Source organism: Ischnura elegans, chromosome 2 (genome assembly GCF_921293095.1).
Source record: "Ischnura elegans chromosome 2, ioIscEleg1.1, whole genome shotgun sequence".
Taxonomy (NCBI): Eukaryota; Metazoa; Arthropoda; class Insecta; order Odonata; family Coenagrionidae; genus Ischnura; species Ischnura elegans.
The window spans coordinates 72,803,621-72,824,610 of record NC_060247.1 but is presented as its reverse complement, the minus strand read 5'-3'; the positions used below and the strand labels follow the sequence as shown (position 1 = coordinate 72,824,610).

At 36.2% G+C, this 20,990-nt stretch overlaps 1 protein-coding gene across 7 annotated transcripts in view; it reads right to left on the bottom strand.

Annotated features, from left to right (window-relative positions):
• Positions 1 to 186: 186 nt before the first annotated feature.
• Positions 187 to 20,990, bottom strand: part of LOC124153955 (rho-related BTB domain-containing protein 1) — a 335,400-nt gene continuing 314,596 nt past the window's right edge. For 5 of the 7 annotated variants that reach the window (XM_046527386.1, XM_046527387.1, XM_046527384.1 and 2 more), the window contains 6 exons: positions 15,510 to 15,533; positions 14,320 to 14,433; positions 13,418 to 13,588; positions 8,076 to 8,381; positions 7,606 to 7,754; positions 187 to 5,089 (listed from right to left, as the gene is read on the bottom strand). In XM_046527386.1, the coding sequence (XP_046383342.1) occupies positions 4,795 to 5,089; positions 7,606 to 7,754; positions 8,076 to 8,381; positions 13,418 to 13,588; positions 14,320 to 14,433; positions 15,510 to 15,533 (1,059 nt within the window). In that variant the 3' untranslated portion in view covers positions 187 to 4,794. The remainder of the gene's footprint in view (positions 5,090 to 7,605; positions 7,755 to 8,075; positions 8,382 to 13,417; positions 13,589 to 14,319; positions 14,434 to 15,509; positions 15,534 to 20,990) is intronic. The other 2 variants (XM_046527389.1, XM_046527390.1) reach the window with 1 other exon arrangement.

Here is a 20,990-nt window from a genome sequence, read left to right as displayed (position 1 = left end):
GGGCATTAAGTCAAAAAATATTTTTCATTTTCCAAACTAAATCAAATTTGGAAAAAAAATTGGTTAACCAACTCATTGATGCTCAGTTATACATGGAAACATTTGATTTTCATCTACTGCCGTCCTCATCCAAGATCACAACAAAGAAACTAGGTTGATTTGGAAAGTATAAGATGGACACAAGTCTTGTTTTCAGCCAGCTTTATTAAACACTAGAATTACACTCACAAATCAACAGCAAAGTAGCTGTCACCATATTTCAACTCGTGAAGCTCAGCTGACTATGCATATTACAATGTACAAATGGTACCTCATGAAGCATACAACAATTTAATGCAAATCAATATAAACATTTGACAGCAAACACTAATATAAGTATTTGATGCATAAAAAAAGTGTCAAAATGCAATTTATGTGTATTTGATTGTACATAATCTGAAGAGGCAACTTGGTGCCACCCATGGGCAGGCTCTCCAATATTTCCTGCACAGTGCAAACTCTGCTGGGTTTACCGGAAAATATTTTCAGTGAGTCATCACCCTTATAAACATGAAGGATAGGATGGCAATATATAATAGTGTTCATTCACCACATGATGAAATTTGTTAGCCTCTCATCATTATATCACAGTTGAAATGGAGTTTATTTTTAAATATAAGAATGATATTTGCAAAGAAAATTAGGGTCTGAGAGCTAATGCAATGCGTACCAGGGTACTCTTGCAGATAGAATACTATAATTATGGAAATGATTGTTGAAGTTATAAGAGAGAGCTCTGGTAAGCATACCAAATACTTCCCAGAAAAAAAATAATTTTCTCATTAACTTAAACTCTGAATACATCTTAGTTAACTGGATACCAGAGAAATTCAGAAAAATTTTTCGAGTTAATTTTTTAAATGTACTTCAATGCACCACTTCTGATAGATGATCGTGACATGGAAGGAACTTTCTGAGATGAATCTTTCCATGCAATTGATTTCTTAGAATTCCGAGAAAAAAACTGATTTCAATAGCTGCAGCAACACATTCGATTGCCACTCCAGATATTTCTCATTTAAAGCACTCTGCCACCAATGACGTACTTGAAGTATATTGCTGACGCATGAAAGTGTAAGAATAAAGTGTTCCAATACAGAATAGTGGTTCACATGTAAATTAGGAGAATTTTTCAAATGGATAGGTTCTAAAGAGTTATAAGGCTAACCTCATGGAATGCATAGATATAGCCACTCTTAGGATGGAGTTTTGACGTCTTGAGGTAGCAAAGGGAAGGCAGAAGCAATTATTTTTATCTCATTTTTCACTGGGAGCGATTGTAAAATACATTTTCCATTTTGACTCTAATTTTTCGGATGAATGTCCCAAATACTCACCAATTATTCATGACAGAAAGCCAAATTAACGTATGTGATTAGGTATAGCTGTCTTTGCTTTCACAAATGAAGAGGCAAAAGGGACTATTTCAGTCTCATTTACACCCCAGAAAGAAATGACAAATTAGTATTCTATAACCAATACTTTCCAGAGTGGATGAATAATCTACCAATGATGGTCTGCCTATTTCCTTTCAATAATTTTTGATACTGAATATCACTAGCTTATTCGCATTTGCATTCCCTATCAAATTTCACAATCCCAATTTTGAAAGTTATGTAGGTACATAAGTTAATTTTTTTGACAATTCACGCATGATAAAAAGCAAATAAAACAGAGATAAAATCATCTTAATGAACCATAAATATTTTTCACTTGGTTATAATATCTGACTCCACTAAAATTGTTTTATCCTATTAATTAGAAAAACCGTTTTAAGTACAGACAACATAATTTTCATTATTTTTACCCAAGACAGTGCTACCAATTTGTGTTGTAAACTCAAAATAAACCATCAGGAAAATTATGGTTATATTGCACAAACATCAACGCTTCCTACCTAATTTAAAATCTAAAAATAAACTGCTGATATCCCTGTTAATTACACAACATGGCCCCTATTTTTTTAAAGCAAGTTATTGAAAGAAAAGGAAAAAAAATATGGGATGAATTCTGAACACTTAAAGGCTTATAGGTAGGTATAACAAACTGTTGCAGCATAACTACATAAGCAGGATGTTTTCAAGAAAGGCATCCAGTAAAATGTGCTATAAATACAAAATTTCCTTATTAATTAGGCAAATTAAGTATTGAAATACAGCTTAAAGCATACCTACACAACATTTCCATGAAACATTCATTTCCTTAGATACCCAAATAATATATAACTAATGTCTTACTTGAAGGGGCTTGTGGGGACACTGATACATCAAATTAGAACTGTCATGGAAAATTACTGAACTGTAGTCAATTTGACTAGAATGTATGACATCTATTCCACATGCAACTACACTTCCAAGTTGAATTAGTCCACAGATATCCTGTTTAGTACTCAAAAGAATTCTCTCATGAATGAATACTAAATGAAAAGTTCCAAGGTACAGTTGATCCATGAGATGCAAAAGACTGATTGATTGCTAATGCTTCAATGGACATTTTTCTAAATGTAATCCATTGAACTAACTCACTAAAATGAATTCAGAATGAACAAAGAGATCAATGAAATTTAGTCCGCTAAGACAATGAGAATGGAAATGAAAACCCTTGATGAAATTCAAATAAAATAATGCAATGTATTTTTTTGTAGATTTAAGCTCAATTATCAATTAAAAAGATGATACTTTCTATGTTATTATGTAACAGTTTTCAGTCAGTTCAATACACAGCAAGAAAATGGCACAATTACCCACCCAAGAATGTGAGACGATAAAGCAAAGTTACACGTAGAGGTGACTTGCTGGTTAATGCAATGGCAGGATGCTTTTCTACAAACTTTTTAATGTATGTAGCCTGCAAAGATGAGAATGGCTCAACTCCAATGATGATATATTTCATGAAGGATAAAGTACTGCAAATTAAATTTAACTCAACCTGAATTGTATAATGACAGAACATGGTTCACTGACTGTCTTAGGCAGTATGCACAAATGTACAACTGACTGCAGATAAATGAGGGTTCCTGTTATGTAACATGTTTCGACACTATTGATAACATGATAAATTACTGTTGAGATGATAGAATTGAAAAAAAATGCATTTCTAGACATGGTTTTATGCCATCAGTATCCAGAAATTACAAAATTACTTCGAATATAAGAAGCACTTGGTGATCACAGAACAAATCTATAAATCCCTCTGTGTCCCATTTACCAGTTACTCAAATCAAACTCTCCATTTAAAAGCAACAGCCAATTAGGTCTCATATGATAACATGTATCACAAATATTAGGTGCTTTTTTTCTCTCATTACAATTTAATTTTGCCATGGCTATAAGACCAATTCTTAGTGATACATAAAATGATTCAAAATGGATGAAACAAATACAAAAGAAACCATTTTATGGATGAAATAACAAATAACCATCAAAGAAGTGACAAGATATGTAGATAACAAAACACAATTCTATAAACCTGACTTCTGCTCTGGAATACAAATTAAAATTGATGTAACCAGTTGTTGCAATGTGCACCCTGCCCAAGAAAATGTTCATGATACATTTTTGACATTACCTTCCAGCTAAGCATGCATCGTCACTTCCTTTAAATTGTGAGCAAATAGTTCATTCAGCTTTTCTTGCACTAGGGAATGTTAATTATTAATTATTTTGAGTTCTTGCTCCACAAAAATGCCTTCTAAGGAAAAGTGGCAGTGGTCTTCCTGATCACCATTTTTGGCAGTCTGCAGACGTACAGATTCATAACACATAAAGCAATGAACGTAACGAAATATCCATGGGTGATAAATGTGCCATTGGCCAATAATGATGACACTTCATAACTCCACTACCACCCAAAAAATATAATTAAAGCTCCTAATGCTGGAAATTTCGTTATAATCAAAAAGGCAAATCACTTTAATTGCAAAGAATGCCTTTGAGAGTGAATAAAGAGATATGGTAATCATGAATAATCAGCCTTGAGGCATAACTTCAACCTGATATTTTCAATTCTCACTCTACCCCGTTTTATGCATAACTTAGTTTTATGCGACTGCAAGAGTAAAAAGAGTGCTTCCATCACATAATCATCCTCCAAGAACTTAAGAAAAACATGGTTCCAATGCATTCTACCCTCAAACCATTCAGCCTGACTCATTAGTCTGCAGCAAAACAACTGTTGTAAGCATAGAAATCACTCATATCCAGAGAAATCCTGCAAAAAACACTTTTTTCTCCTCACCTTGTATCATCACTTGAATCACAAAAATTAGCAGACACATCCACAGATCATAAAGAAAGGAGAGATTTAATAATCTGTGGGGGAGAGGGAAAGTTTTGGGTGGGAGACGGAATGATAGGGTAGCATAAAACACTGATAGGACAAAGCGTTTGGCTCTCACCAAACCAGACATACACCTCCCTCACACTCTCCATCTCTTTCGCCCGTGAATCCTCTGACGTGACCGTGCCGACGTAACATCCCGACGGCTCGATCCATCTTGGTTGTCCTCTCCCCCTATTCCTCCTCGTCCCTCTCGATGAAATCCTGCAATGAAATAGGACTCGATGGGTGATGATAGAAGCTCTCTTGGTGGTGACTGTGGCATCCGTCGTCCCTTCAGGTGTACATCTGGAGTAGAATGAGAGTACCGAAGACGGTGCAGAGGAGTATGCCCAGGGTGGGAACCACGAGGAGCAGCTTGAGCGGCACGTGCGAGAAACATCCAAATGCAGAGGACCCCCCTGGGCACAGGTGGGGTCATACACCCCCCTCGGCCATCTCGGCACCACCAATTATGGGCACCGACAGTGCCATGGAGCCGTTTCCGTTCCCAGCCACGACGGCACCACCCCTCATGCTCCCTCCGCCCACCGAACCGGGACCACCCGGCACAAAAAGAGAGGGTGGTCGCTCGCCCCCACTGCGGCGAGACTTCCCTGTAAAGCAAAGGCAGCCGGAGTTGTTGCGACTGCGTTTCAGGGACTTGAGTGGTTTTTCCTCCTTCTCCCTCTCAAGGGCACATTTCTGGTAGTAGTCATAATCCTTGAGGTACCTGATAGTTGAGATTAGTGAAAGACAAAATTATCAGCAAGAAAATATGGAAATATTTGAATACACTAAATGTATTCTCACTAAAAGAGTACATATATACTAGCCACTTTCACATGCACCACCAATGTAAGTAATCAGTTTAATTTCGGATGTGATAGAAGAGAGATTGTATCTCCATACAAAGCAACTTCTCCAGCACTGGCAAAGTTGGTGACCCTGTGATTGTATGCATTTAAAAACCTTCAAATACGCTTGCGGTGCCAACAGCAGCATTACACTAGCTGAATTCATTGTTGCCTGCACTTGCCAGTCGCCACGGGCTGTGACAGACATTGTGAGAAAGTTTCCATTTGATAACATTACATCTGGTACCCTTACCAGCATCAGCAATTTCGGTGCACGTGAAAATGGCCTTACTTTTCTGATAGTTGAAAATTTTCTTCAATTTGCAAGACTTAAAGATAGATCTGAGAATTTGAGTCAGCATCCTGGCAACACCACACCATAACCAGCAAAGGATAAGGTCATGGTATTCAAATCCCACCAGTAATTTTAGTTGGAACAGTCTAAAGTGAAACTGCTCCATATTTAACTATTCCCAAAAAAATGGGGAATTCCACTGAAAATGGATGAATATGCGATGAAAAAATATCCTTTAAGCTGAAAATTAAAGTGATGGCAGTTCTTCTCTAACCTTCATATTATTCGTAAAATTCCACTGAGAAAATCATATATGTATGTACCGAGTAATCTTGTGCTCCAAACGACCCATCGCCATGTTTGCTGAGCATGACAACAGAGTCCAGTAAACAATACGTTTTCGTGGTGCCAGTACACTATTTGTCACAATTTTATAAAAACCTATACATAAATATATATAATAAATAAATATTTTTATGATAATATATATTATGTCTATATTCAAAATAAATAATAATAACATTTCTTCTTAATTATTTCTAAGATACTTGGTGTAAGTTAGAACCAATATTTGCAGTGGTTAACATGGTTTAAAAAATTTATTATGTACTATGAACACACAATATTGAAATGGATAAAAATGTCTTAATTCAAATTCATATAAATTAAGTCATCATGTGCAAATAGAAGAATCTCTGACAGAATCTTAGTGCTTCCCCAACCATTTCAATAGCAAAGGACTTCTTCCGAGAGAAGGATAACAAGTTAACAGGAAAATAAGAGGAAGGATAAGATTAGAGGAAAAAAAAACCCTTTATTTATTTCCCTTTCTCTAATCGTTTCCAATCTTTCCAGGCTTCCCAAACCCATCCTTTCTTCCAACAGTGGCTACTTCCGAGGCCACTATAAAATTGCTCCCCCTCTCTGCCCTTCATTCTCCCCACTTCTGGTCAAGAATGTACGCAAGGCTACTGTGGCCCATTCTCCATACCTGATGATGACACAATGTAGAACTGTGTCCATGTTTTTATTAGAGAGAGAGCAGAAAAAAATGCATTATTAGGAAGTATTAATTATGAATGCTAACACATATATGGAAAGGCATTGATGTAGCTCTCTTCTTCTATAGAAATGTTCATGTTAACTACCTCGTCGTGAGAAATTCAAGAGGATCATTCATTAGAGGAAAATACACAGTGGGTATTGCGCGAATAAACCATTACAAGACAAATTCTGAACAGAAAAGAATAGAGGAAATGGCAGCACTACTTAAAAGCAAGATCGAATATCATAATATAATTGTACAGCAATATATATTAATGAAAAAACCTCAGCCAAACAAATTTCAGCCTTTTTACTTAAAAATCATAGATTTAAGGCTCTCTGGATTACAATAGGGTCCTATTATGTATGTATATGTTTCCCTCAGACTGACTTGCAAGTCTTCACTTCTAGAAAGTACTCTTGGGATAGTGTCTTCTAATGGCAGTTAACTTTCATTTACATTAGTTAATTTTATATTCAACATGCATAATTCCATTTTATGAGCCTATAATTAGAGGTGTATGGGGCTATGGAACCAGGTGATAAGGAAGAATACAAATCATATCCATTTACATTTTTTGAGGGCATTATATTAATTTTTCCCAACAAGTTTGAGTCAAATGTGGAAAAAAACTGTCAGCTACGTACATAGAAGTCTTCAAACCACAACAAACTATATTTTTTTAACACCATACTAAAATATGGTTCCACTATAAGGAAGTACTGAGGGCACAACGAGTTAGAAGGTAAATTGTTGCAAAACTTAAAGGTGAGCTTGGAAACAGTGGTGTAACTATGGGAAGGGGGTCAGAAATCTCATCTTGCTGATCTTTTACGATAACTGACCTTCATTTTAGTGAAAATAAAACTAGAAAACTACTGTCTTTCTGCAATAAATATTTGAAGTAGCCACATTAAAAAATATGTACATTCATGTAATAAAGCAAATTTAATGCATTATTATGGAGGATGGTGTGTTATTCAATCTGATCCATTCCAACCTCAACACTAAATCCTAGTTATACCACCACATAGAATACTCTAAAAACTTACCAAACAGGAGGCCATCGATGTTCACTGAGATATGCTTGGTTATCTGGATGTAAGCTTTTCAACAATTTTGGTGATGTTTTACAGATTTTGTTGTAATTTGAACATAAATAGCTCATACACCAATCTGCGAGCTGGTCAGCATTGTGAAGCTGAAAACCAAAGAACAACAATCCTGATACAAAGAACTAATATTCAAGATAAGTATGTTAAATAACAAATAAGTTATATTTTATCCGTTACTCTACATACAAGGAAAAATGTTAACGAACTTACTTGGAACGAATTTAAATATTACTAAAAATTAATGATTCCCTCATGCAATATTAAAATTGGAGTTATCCTGATGAAGTTTCATTTTCCCAAGCGTAGATCCTTTACAGTTGTTTACACCTTAGATTTGTTAAATTTTGATGTAAATGCATAGTTAAATGACTTTGGGGAGAATATTGCAGAAAATATTATGCATTTACCTTGCATGGTTCTACCAGACATAGGCAATCCTCCACAACATCAGTGTTCCCTGGCATTTCTAAAGGTGTATCACCCCCATTTCCTGGATTTGAGGCATTTGAGGCAGCTATCCGTGCCTCCATTTGATTCACCACATTTCTTTCCACCAGGTGTACCAAACGAGGAAGGCAGAGACGATTTGCCAGTTCTAAGAGGTCCAGGCAATGCTGCGGAGTGGATGATGGAGGAAAAGCTGGTATTTCATCCGTATACAAATATGTTAGCAATCTCCGGAAGGTATCCTGCTTAACACCCGGAAAATGGATCTGCAAAGAGACAGGCATTCATCGATGAGATTTCAAAAACTTATGATTGCAATAAGATATGATGCTTTCCTGTCATATGCTGGAAGTGAAGGCTGCTCCACCGTGTAATCTCCCTTATAGCTGCAGACATTTCAGGGCACGAGTAGCACAGGTGTGATGTTCATTAAGCCCAGAGGATGGGGTACAACTTGTACCCTGAAACATTGGTAGCCATGGAGGAGATTAACCAGTTGAGCACCCGAAAAGCCTTCACTACCAACTTTTGATGGCAGTCGGACAATGGCAAAGCAAGGGTGGAGGTCCAGGGGGTGCGGACCTCCCCCCCTAAAAATATAAAAACTTTCTTTATTTACTTTACTTTCTTCTTACTTACAGTTACTTTCTTCATTAACCTTTTGAGTGCCAACTGATTTTCTAGGTACATAACATTTTTAGGCGTTTTTGCTGATTTTGCAGTAGGTTAGGGAAAAAAATTAGGTCTCAAAAACAGCTAACATTATATACCTATTAAAAAACTTTCGCAAATCCTTATTATATGTGGTCCCACCTTTTTAATATGTTATTTGACAAATTTTTGGTAATATGAGTAAATTTTTATAATTTAAAGAAAATAGTTAATGTTAAAATAAAACGAATATTGACTATTGAATGACTAGTGAACTATCAGCATCTAAGACTGACATTGCAGCAAGAGGAGGCTATCGTGCTCTTGGCACTTTTTGTGAGAGATAGGAGGTGCGCGATAGCACTCCCCGGCACTCTAAGGGTTAAAGAAAATAAAATATTGAAAAATCATGAATTTTCAAACAATTTCTTTGACAAATCAAGTTTTTTTTATTACGAAAAGAGTTACAATTAGTTTAAAACCCTCTACTTATTACCCTGTTTTTAAAAAAAATTGCCCTCTTAATTTTGGATCCCTCCCCTCCCCCAAACAAAATTCCTAGCTACCCCACTGCAGGCAAACAGAAACCAAAAATCACATCCATTGCAATCAAATTCTTTGACTTCTTTCCCATACACAAAAATGTTCATCTATATGACGTGGACAACTTTTAGTATTTTTTTGCAGGTCCCTGAAATTTTAGGATGGTAACCAAAACAATTTCTAAAGAGGTAAAGTTTTGAACATTTCATGCAGCAAAAAATTATGTTATATAGGTTGCATTTCTTTCAGGAAAGTTGTATAAGGATCAATTCACTTGATTTTCTAGATGACAGGTGCTTTCCTTTTGAACAAACAGTTTATACACGGTCCACATGCCTCCCAAGAAACATATGCCATGTTTTACCCTGATACAGAATGTATTTATCATGATGATGATAAGCAACAACGGCATGTTTAGCAAAGACCATACCCTCATATTGTGTGATCCCATACAATATGATTTGATAAATTTGCCTGATTTTACAAAATAAAATTACTCTTTTCACTTACTGCACAGTATAATGAGAGTTTCTTTAGGGACCTGATATGAATGTACTTTTGAACATCATAAACGGCATTTTTACATCCGCAATACATAAGCAGCGATATGAAATTTTGATATGGTATAAGATAGCTGCTTGGTTGATAATTAAATTGAATAATGACGACAACTGTTTTATAATCAACACACTTGGTAGATTTAAGATATTAATACTACTTTTTGAACTGTTAGTTGTTAAATAATAATAATAATTTTATTTGTCCAGAAGATCATATGTTATAGTGAGCCACAGAATATAGATATAGGACACGTCATGGAAGTTAAGTGAATCATAAAAATGTAACATACTGAACAGTAGATGTAGCACTAAACAATTGAACACAATATATCAATAAGTGACATTCACATACATTTATACATATTTTTAGGGATCAATATAGAACTCTTGGATGCTGTACTAAGATTTGTTTACAAGATATCTTTTTAGGTCAGCTTTAAATCTGTTCATTGAGGAGATGCTCCTAAGTTTGGGGGGGAGTGAATTATATATTTTTGAGCCTATAGCTATGGGGCTTGTGTAGGAAAGTTTTCGTCTGTGGAGGGTTATGTGGATGGATGTATGTGATCTAGTTTGGTGATTATGTATATCCTGATTTAGCTTTAGTCTATGAAGGTTGAGTTTAACTAGTACACATAGTTTAAATATATAGAGACAAGGAAGCGTGAGAATTCCCAGCTTAACAAACAGTGGTCTACATGATTCTCTTCTAGGTATACCCAAAATGGTTCCGAGTGCCCTCTTCTGCAGGAGAAACGTTTTGTTTAGGAGAGTAATTGTTGACCCCCAGAATTCAATGGCATAATTAACTATACTTAAGAAGTTACAGTGATACAGGGTCATTAGTCCTTTATGGGATAGTGAGTTGGTAAGTAATCTCAGACTATATAGGACTGTAGATAATTTTGTACAAAGTTCATTGACGTATATAGACCAAGAACCAGAGTTTTCAATTATTAGACCTAGGAATTTTGTGTTAGTAGTAGGATAGAGTTGGGCATTGTTTAACATCAACTGATTAAAAGAAGCATCATTATTGAATAGCAAGAGTTGAGTTTTTGAGGTATTCAAATTTAGTTTGTTTGCAGCACTCCATGTCCACACTGAGTTCAGTACCTCCTGACATTGGCAATGTAGATCAGTCATATTACTCGCTGATATGAGGAAGTTTGCATCATCTGCATACATGATGGGTCTAATGTTGCCGTTTCCGTGTATAAATGAAGGTAGGTCATTGATATATATGAGAAACAAAAGGGGGCCAAGAACACTGCCTTGAGGTACACCTACGTTTATCACCTTAGGGTTGGATTTTCCCACTGAGTCGTGTAATACTAGTTCAACTAGCTGAGTTCTGTTTCTCAAGTATGAATCTAACCATGAATAAAAAATAATAGTTACATTCATGATATGCAATCTACTTAAACTGTCAAAGGAGAGTATAAATATCTTATATGTTTATACCGAATACTATGCTTCCAAATTTCACAGTACAAATTTGATGACCTTCAAACATTATGTCTATACAGGGAGGAGAATAATTAAGCCAGGTATATGTAATTGTGTGACTAAAATTACTGATAATGGTTGGGTCAAAAACACACCATTTTTAAACTAGAAAAAATTTGAGCCAAGTGCTCTGATTGGCCACGAGTTTGCTCTGTTACTGGATGCTCTGGACAAGGGCAAAGGCAAATGCAGGTAAAGCATCCAAAGTAATGAGTTTGCTATTTTTGACCTATAATTATAATAAAATATATATAATAAAATAATTTTGCTTCCTATTGGCATCAGCAACCCAGGGTAAAAATTTGAGACATAATTTTTCTCCACCCTGTATAAATGATGCTGAAGACATCAGCTGATAGTAAATAAGGTCTTCTCGTCAATTAATATAGCTGATAACACAGCCTCACAGCCGCACTGGGAATGACACACTGGATGGGCCCACAGGGATACATTCCTGGAGCCAGGCTCATAAGTCTGAGAGTATGAGACTTTTAACCCTTTAGCACCAAATGCCACACATAGGCGGTGAGGATTTTCTTTGCAAATGAACGAAAGCCATACATATGTGGTGCGGAGTGGTGGAAAGTGACCTCCGTGGACACAACAGACCCAGCTACATGGTCCTCCCTCGAGACCCCAGCTAAGCACAAGCCCAGGCTCGTCCTTGCCCGCTCAGATAAACCCTTTCCTAACCCATCCATATGGTCACCCACTGCTGTTTGCATTTTTTTCAAACAAAATATTTGTTGCTTATCTTAAAAATCTAAAATTAGAAATGAATTCTTCTGTTTTCACTAAATACATGAAAATATCAATGGAGTTCAGTTCAGCTATAAATAATCAAGATGGAATAGAAATACATATATTGAATCCGTCAATATGAACATTGGAACTTTGTTTAAAATTTCAGCACCCTCCAAAAAACACAGGGAATTCATATTACATATTGAAAAATCAATACAAACAGCAGAATAGAATGAATATGAAACAGGGTTATTTCATTCAGTTGACTGTGGACTCTTGCTGTGACGGAGTCTTTTAATCCTTCTTTTGTCCAAGTGGCCAAGAAAAGAGATCGGCATCCCGCTGATTTGTGACCCTGCCTTAGGATGGGTACAAACCTCTGCTTTCTGTTGATGCAAGAGATCTTTGTACTCAGGTTACCACAGTTAATCCCAGACCACAGGAGGAGGGAAGGAAAAAGGAAGGATGTGCCACCACGATAAGGTGCCCACCAATCCATCTGGGATGGGAATGGGAGGGGAATAGAAGGATGGAGCTTCCTAGGTAATCATTGAGGCAACATGGGCTACCACTAGCAAAACCAAATCTACTGCTACTAGAGCAATTGTAGACTATCCTATGCAGTGGCATAGCGAAGGGGGCGTTTTGGGGGATAAAACCCCCCCAAGAGCTCAGAGAAATTTTTAAGTTTAAACCATTTCACTTAATTGGATTGATATTACAAATAGAATAGTGTAAGGATCAATAAAATATCCCTCAGAAAGCCGTAAAACTCACCATTTTCAACCATTTATCTTATAATTCTGCAATTTATTAATCTTGCAACTACCACTTATCCTGGTGGGTATTCCATACCCTCACACACCCCGGTATTAGTTGCTCCTAAACCCCTCCCCCAGCCTTAATTCCTAGCTGCGCCCCTGATCCTATGAGAAGATTTTTACTTAGATGCATTTTTCTACAGTCAGAATATGTTGTGCATTTTTGTTTCAAATGTGCACCTTGAGCATATTTTAGTCCCAGCACTTGCCGCCAGGGAAATTCTCTCTCAACTTGTTAGTGCACATGCGAAGTTACCTCTCTGAGCACTTGTTTGCTCTCTCTCTCGTAGTGTCCTATAAACAGCGCACTTCTTTCTGTACTTATACTCTGCCACATTCTCGTCTGCTTCACTTATTTGCCTTCACCGGCTTAAAAATTTACTTTGAAAGAAGCTAACGAGCCTTTATTCTTATATAATCTGAAACAGAATAATAGTTAACAGAGTTTAAACTCCAATGAATAATGAATCTTACCACTTTTGATGAGCTTTCCCTGAAGTCACCAGAGAACATGGCCCTCATCATGTCACACCTTGCCATCAAGAGAGCTCGATGGGCTAACAGGGATCCATCTTCCAGCTGGAACACTACATCTGAGAAGAGGCCTTGCCCAAGACATAGCTCATGCAGTCGATTCCTCACAGCCTAGTGGAGAATCAAGTGTCATAATTGTTTATTTATTTTCATCTAAGGGAATACTAATAGAACGAAACAGCATGGTTTGGGTTGATTGAAAAATGAATTAATTTCTCAAACTTTTTATAATTCCTCATCAGATTCAGAAAATAACAAAAATGTTGAGTTCACGGACCAATACGTGAATGTGAGGCCATGTAAGTTAGTTCACATGCATATTTATAAATATATATTGATTAATTGATTGGGCAGGACTTTTAATGGGTTAGAGAAAGAAGCATGAAATACAGTAGTCGTACATAAATAGAAAAATCCCTCCTTATTGCCACAAGCATGTTTGAACCTGTACAATTGTGTGTGAATACGTTACCAGAATTTTACACTTCATAAACATAGGACCAAACTTTGACTCTCTGAAACAGTTAGAATTTTTGAAAACATGAATAACTTTACTGTTAAATGGCCAATCAATTTTTGGATGCTTCCTAATCCCCATAGTGAACTTCCCATGTCACACGGAAACATTGCAATAATGTTATATGAATGTTCATGACATTCATATAACATTATTGCAATTAAGGTGAACATTCTATGCAACAGGGGTTGCACATCTACATCAATACTATGTTTCAGCCTCCTTTACTAATGCTAAGTAGTGACATCAAACAGCCGATGGGAGCCAATCATGGCTGATTAATTTGAGAAAATTGATTTCTTGAAGGTGTACATAAATATCTCACCTTTTTGAACTGCTGTTTGAGATCAGTATTGATGAATTCTTCGTGGGCTTGAATATTTGAAACAAACACAAGCAGTTCTGGGAGATCTAGAAATTCAGCAGCTTGTCGAATTTCCTAAATAACAAAGATACAAAATTAGTGAGTAATGTTTAACCAATACGTTTAGGCTGGCTAACGAATTAAAGAAATGAAGATACAAGGGAATAATAGACAATGCTATGACATGTATTTAAGCTAATGGTTAATTTAACAAGCCCATGTTTGATAAGTATGTAAACATTTGGCAGCTAAATAATAGGCTGATTTGAAAGAAAATTTCAAGTCCAAAAGTCACATCCATCAGATTCAGATTTTATACGCCAGGTATAATTTTAAAAATCCACTTTTATTAAATCAATTCAATTTCTTAATAAGCAATTTAAAGTTTTCATACTTTAAACCAGGCTAAAAACCACTGCCAAATCCCACACTAAGGATTAACTATGGTTCTAATTACAGACAAAAAAGATGAAAATTTGAATATTTAGAAAATTACTTATATAAGGAAAGGAAGAAAAATGACTATGGACCAAAAACTTGATATCAATATTTCATTTCAGTGACAGATTGTTATATACAACATAGAGAAAGTAAAAACTGAAATTTCTCATATATTAATAGATTATATTTATTTAAAGAATTTTATTTGGCATATTATAAGGGTTTTGTAATTTTTAAAGTTCTCTCAGAAGTACAAATTAACACAGACACTCACAACAAAGCAGAACACACAAAGAACTACCAACTATTAATTTGTGATATGTATTCAATATCAGCAACACCATCGCTATTGAACACACATAGCCTCTAAATATACGTTTAAATACAACACAGCCATTCAATATAACAATTCATCACCAACTTAAAAACATTTAACTATTCTAGTATTCTTCACTACAAACAAAGCCAAAAGAAATAAATATAATGTGGGGTTATTTCACTGGCAAAGGGATTCAATGTGTAATACTCAAGTGAATATGCTGTTCTACAATTTAATCAAATGACTGCACCAAAGGAAGAGGAATGCTTGAGGTGATAATCTAATATGCCCAGGGTTTAAAAGGTCTTATGGTGTTCTGGTAAGAAATTGTGTTAGGATGAAAAATATTGGGTTAGAAAAATCTAATATTCCCATTGACAACAGTAATTACCAGCAATAGTCCAAGAGGCACAGTCTGAAAGAAACATAAGACATAGTTGATATGTGTGTTGATGACAAAGGGCACCTATAATAGCAGCCCAACACCATAAGAATGGCACATCCAATCAATATAAAATCAATCCCCTTCATCCATCAAATAACCAATCATCACAGAGTACATCAAATTTATATCCAAGAGAGAAAAATGATGGCTGGATTCAGTTTCCCTAAATTGATCTCCACTACAGTCGAAATGCAGAAAAAGGAATCAAACTTATGACGTAATGAAAAGTGAAGAAAACTTTGTAATTCCACGTAGATATTTGCACGTGGAATTACAAACTTTTCTTTACTTTTCATTATGTCAAGTAGATTCCATAAATTCACGCCTGTAACAACTACTTAAAACATAATGTACTTCCCCAGGTTATGAGTGCTACCTCATTGTTTTTCACAAGAACTATGATAAATAGTGAGACTCTCTTAAGCTGGTTAGAGAACATCGAAAACTGATCCATTTAAAACATTTGGTATGGGTGGTGCCCATGGAATGTAGTTTTTACTTTCTTCAGCAATGGCTACCATCTTTTGGTGGACTAATAACATAGCTGAAAATTCGATTCAATACTTTGAAATAATTTTACATTCACCATTACACCAAATGAGTGAAATGGGGGTCAGAAGTAAGTTGATCTTATTATAGAGGCTTTCCCGGTGGTCAATTGAACATCTTTTGTACCATTTTTCCCAAAAAGGTCTATTTTTTGAGGACAACAGTTTCACTCATGTTCCAGCTGACATCCATGACTGACTGCTTGTGGTCCCAGCTAAGGCAAAATTGTTGTAACAGATACAAACAGATCAAGAGGGAAAAACCCAAGCTAAAATAAGTTGGTCTTCTTGGAGGAGGCTGCCTCAAGGAAAAAATACAAACTAAATTTGAAGTCCTATCAATTTTGCATCATTCAGAATGGATTCAACCTGGAGTTTCTCCCAGAAAATTAATGAATTGCAGAAGCTAATTCAAAGACATTCAGACCCATTCTTGTACATAGTAATTGATTAGTCGGTGAAAAAGAATCACTTAAAACACAATTCATACCTAAGGGAGAGCCATTTTGGGAATTGCACTTTAAGGCGATCAATTATATTCAGATTTAAAGTGAATGTTCACTTATATGCTCCCCCACATCGGCGATTGAGCAACTATTGGCACATCCTAATATTTACGTAAGTGAAAACTTTTGACATGGGAAAAATTCTCATAACTACTCATTGTCAGATTAAGGGCGAATGGGGACTTATGGAGAAGAACAGTTACAGGAGGTCATGTTAAACCTAATTTTCTTAAAAATAGGATGTTTAATATTCTGGTTCAAACAACCCCAATGAAATTTTAAAATAATACAAGCTTTTAATCATAAGTAGGTACATGAAAGAACTCCACAATTTGATGAAAATTGATGCCAGTTCAATTCCATAGATGGAATGACTATCAATCAGCCAAATCATGTTAATCTTCTGACACCAAAATTATCTCCCCATAGCTCACCCTCCACTCCTATTCCAATTCCAATTCACCCTTTAACTTTCTTTGACTTAGAGTGCCCCTACACCCACCACAGGCACTGAGCGGAGCTTTTTTCTCAAAACAGCATAAAGGCGTTTTAAGATTAAGTAGGGACAAATTGTAACTACTAGTATTAGAAAAAAGATTTTAGTTATCCTTGTGAACTGGATACAGGATGTTTCTTGATATTTGCACCAAGTAGGTGTGTGAGGACATCATACCCAGAGGAAGAGAGCAGAAAAGTAAGCTGTTCAACAGGCAGTTATGTGATCACTCACCCAGATGATAATATCAAGAACAAACCCTATATCATTAATGGAAGGAAGTGGCCAATGATTTGCACTAGGGGAATGAGATTCAGTCAGAATGGCAATACAGAAGCACACAATTGATAAAACGACTTCATTTTCTTCCACGGATTTATTTTCTTGGTACATGTTTCAACCACAATAGGTCATTATCAAGTACAAAAATTTTTAGTGTGTTGTGTAAATTAATACCTGAAAGGAACTAGAGAGGGTTGGAGGGGGTAGAAGTGGGTGTTAGGAAGGTGGGGTGAACCGGGGGAGGTAATGGGTGACGGTTATGGTGTTGGTATTTATAAATTAAAGTGCAACGACTGTGGTGCTGCATATATGCGGTGTGACAGAGAGGACGAACATTCAAGAGAAGAATCGAAGAATACAAAAGATGTTACTGGAACTGCAATATATCTTCACCAAACATCTTTGGGAAGAGAGACAAGAAAGTGACTTTGTACCGGAGATACTTCACTTCGAAACAAAAGGAGGAAAGATGGATAAAAAAGAAGAGCTGGAAATGAGGAAGAAAATGGGAAAATATCAATTACTCAATGAAATCCTTTTTGTAAGAATATCTATCCCCTCCTTAAAAGTCTCTCTAAACTTTGCAGAAGGACAAAAACGCCTAAACCTCCCACCCAACTCCACACCTACTGATAACCCACATCCATCTTAATCCTCTACTGACAAGACAGACCCTTTCCGAGTCATCTTATGGTCATTAATGCTGTCCTCCTAACACCCACTTCCACCCCCTCCAACCTTCTCAAGTCCCTTTTGGGTATAAATTTACATGGCACGCTAAAAATTTTTGTACTTGAAAATAACCTCTTTGAGGTTGAAACATGTTGTACCAAGAAAATAAATCCGTCGAAGAAAATGAGGTCGTTTTGTCATTTGTGAACTTTAACTTCCACAAAGTTGAGCCAGAAACCATTGAATACAGAAGTATATGTATATGACTACCGTACCAAATGGAGTATATTTTGGGACACTGACCTCAGGCTAGGATAATTGTTAGGAGAGCTTCTTTGTACCATAGGCTCTCACAATTTTATTCTAACTATGTACCATCAAAAAAGAGGTAGGTTATAGTCACTTACTGCCACACACTTAAAAAAAACTTAAAACAGATAACATAACAGTTTTAGTGAAATAAGAGCATTGTAAAAATGAAAAACCATAACAAATATGAACACTAAATATTCTCATACGATGTTCATTAACATAACAAACCCTCAACTTTTACATTCACTATACAGTACATTAAAAGAAAAAATAGTAATAATTTAATAACCAACAAAACCTCTTTAAATGTATCCTTTTTGGGAACAGGATAGTTTAAAATATGCCATATACATACTTATAAATACATATCACTGGATATAATCATGAAATTGGGTAGATAATGAAAGGGGGCATGTGTGTAACTCAATGACACCCAGGAAAAAATAAAAGGCTGAATGTTTCATGTTGACATAAAGTTTTGGGAAATGTGCAATTACCCAGAGAGAATGGATACAGCACAGCAGCCAATTTAGTGTGGCATAAGTAAGCTGGAAAGAGGAGGAAGAATAAGCGTGCAGAAAGCATTTTTACAGGAAAATATGCATTATGCTCACATTTCCCAAAATTTGATTAAACTTTCCTAGATAATTGAGCCTAGAGGGAACAAAACCCCAATTTTACAAGCTGATGAGTTCACATCTGAGATGTGAAATGCATCATTATCATCATCATTAGTCAACAATCCTAAGATTGGTTTGACGCAACTCTCAATTTCTCTCTCCTATCAGCTAATCTTTTCATAGCTACATATTTCTTCTCTTTTACATCCTTTATAACTTGTCCTATAACTCATTTGGGGCCGTCCCTTGCCCTTTTTCCCTTCCACTTGTCCTTCAACGATTGTCTTCATCAGACCATCGTGCCTCAAAATGTGGCCATTAAATACATCATTATGTGTACATTTATTTATGAAAATTTCCTAGCATTAATATTGATATGTTTTGGAAAATATTTTTCTAGCCATGATTACACATGCATGAAATGCAGAATGGATAATTTCAAGGTTCTGCCCAACAGAAAAATTTACATCATGTATTCCATTTTCAGAGTGATCCTGTATGAAGCAGGGAGACACATGAAAACATATTTTCTGAGCGAGGCCCTCAGCCCAAACAGTAGCTGACCACAAGTTGTCTCTTCAGTCCCCATAAACAGTTGCATTAACCTTTTCCCTACTAAAGATGTAAATATACGTTCGGACGTTTCTTGACCCGGGAGACGAAAGCTGTATATGTATTTCCGTCTGAGATTTTCCTGATCAAGAGAACGATAGCCGTATATATGTATACGTTTTCTAGCTATTTTTCTATACCCTTTTATGACGGTTGCGGGTTTACGTCGTCTTTGTCTCGGGACCCAACGCTGCAGTGTTTAAGTTTTACCCTCCGAATCCGGGAGCAGGTACCCTCACCCCTCATCTTTTATTACCCCTCTTAGGGGTAAAGGACAGCGGTCATACAATCGTGTATCCAGTCAGTTTTTGAAATAAATATTTGTTCATTTCTCAAGAAATATAAACTAAGAATTGAATTCTTTGTCTTTTGAGCAGCGTTTACAATTTTTAAACGAAATTCTATGATAAATATTAACTTATATCTCGAGTTCTGTATAAACATCAACATGGAAATTGTTGCTGCATTAAATGCATTAATATTGACCTTAGAACTTCGTTTAAAATTTGACGATCCTCAGAAAAAATTAGGAATTCAATTCTAAGTCTGCACTTTACGTGCAAGCATCAATTATCTTTATGCCAAATACAAATAAGCAATCCATATGTTGACCGCGAACCAATGCCACAGATATGGCCGTAAACCCGGAAAGGAGGGAGCAAAACTACCCTCGGAGTCCGCGATAATGCAGAGTCCTCGCTGGGAGGGGTCGAAAAAGTTAGGAGCTGAAAGAGTGTGATTATCCGCAAGACCCTTCTTTACAAATGTCCTCCAAAAATGCTCCGTACCACAAGAAAGAAGAGTCTCTTGGGGCTCAGTACAGCAGTCATGCTAAGATGAAAACTCCGCCGTCTCGAAAGGGTCAAGGAGTTCCAAGAACCCCACAAACTTATGTGGTGCTGAAATTGATGGTTTGAGGCGTAACTTTGTGAAAGCCATTCATTATGAAAATTGAAAAAGAAGAAACTTTGTGCTTTCACATGAAATATTTATTCACACATTTACATGACCATGGTTTCAACGTATGTAGTTACGGTAGAAAAGAGTTAAGGGGAAGAGGCTCCCTTAGGGAGGGTATGGCAGGTGAGGGAGCCTCCTCCCCCTAACTTTTTTCCTACACATGACCACGTTCTTTCCCCCTCCCTCATCTCTGTTGACCAATTCGTTCAACCTAGTTACCTTCCTCCCTCCCCCTCCTAGCCTGGTATAAATTGATGTGATGGACCCCTGTAGAGTTCACCTGATGATGACATCTTACGTTGAAACCATGGCCGTGTAAATGTGTGAATAAATATTTCTTGTGAAAGCACAAAGTTTATTCTTTTTCATTTTTCATTATGTAATGATCACTAATAAGCCTGCTTCTCAAATAAAAACAC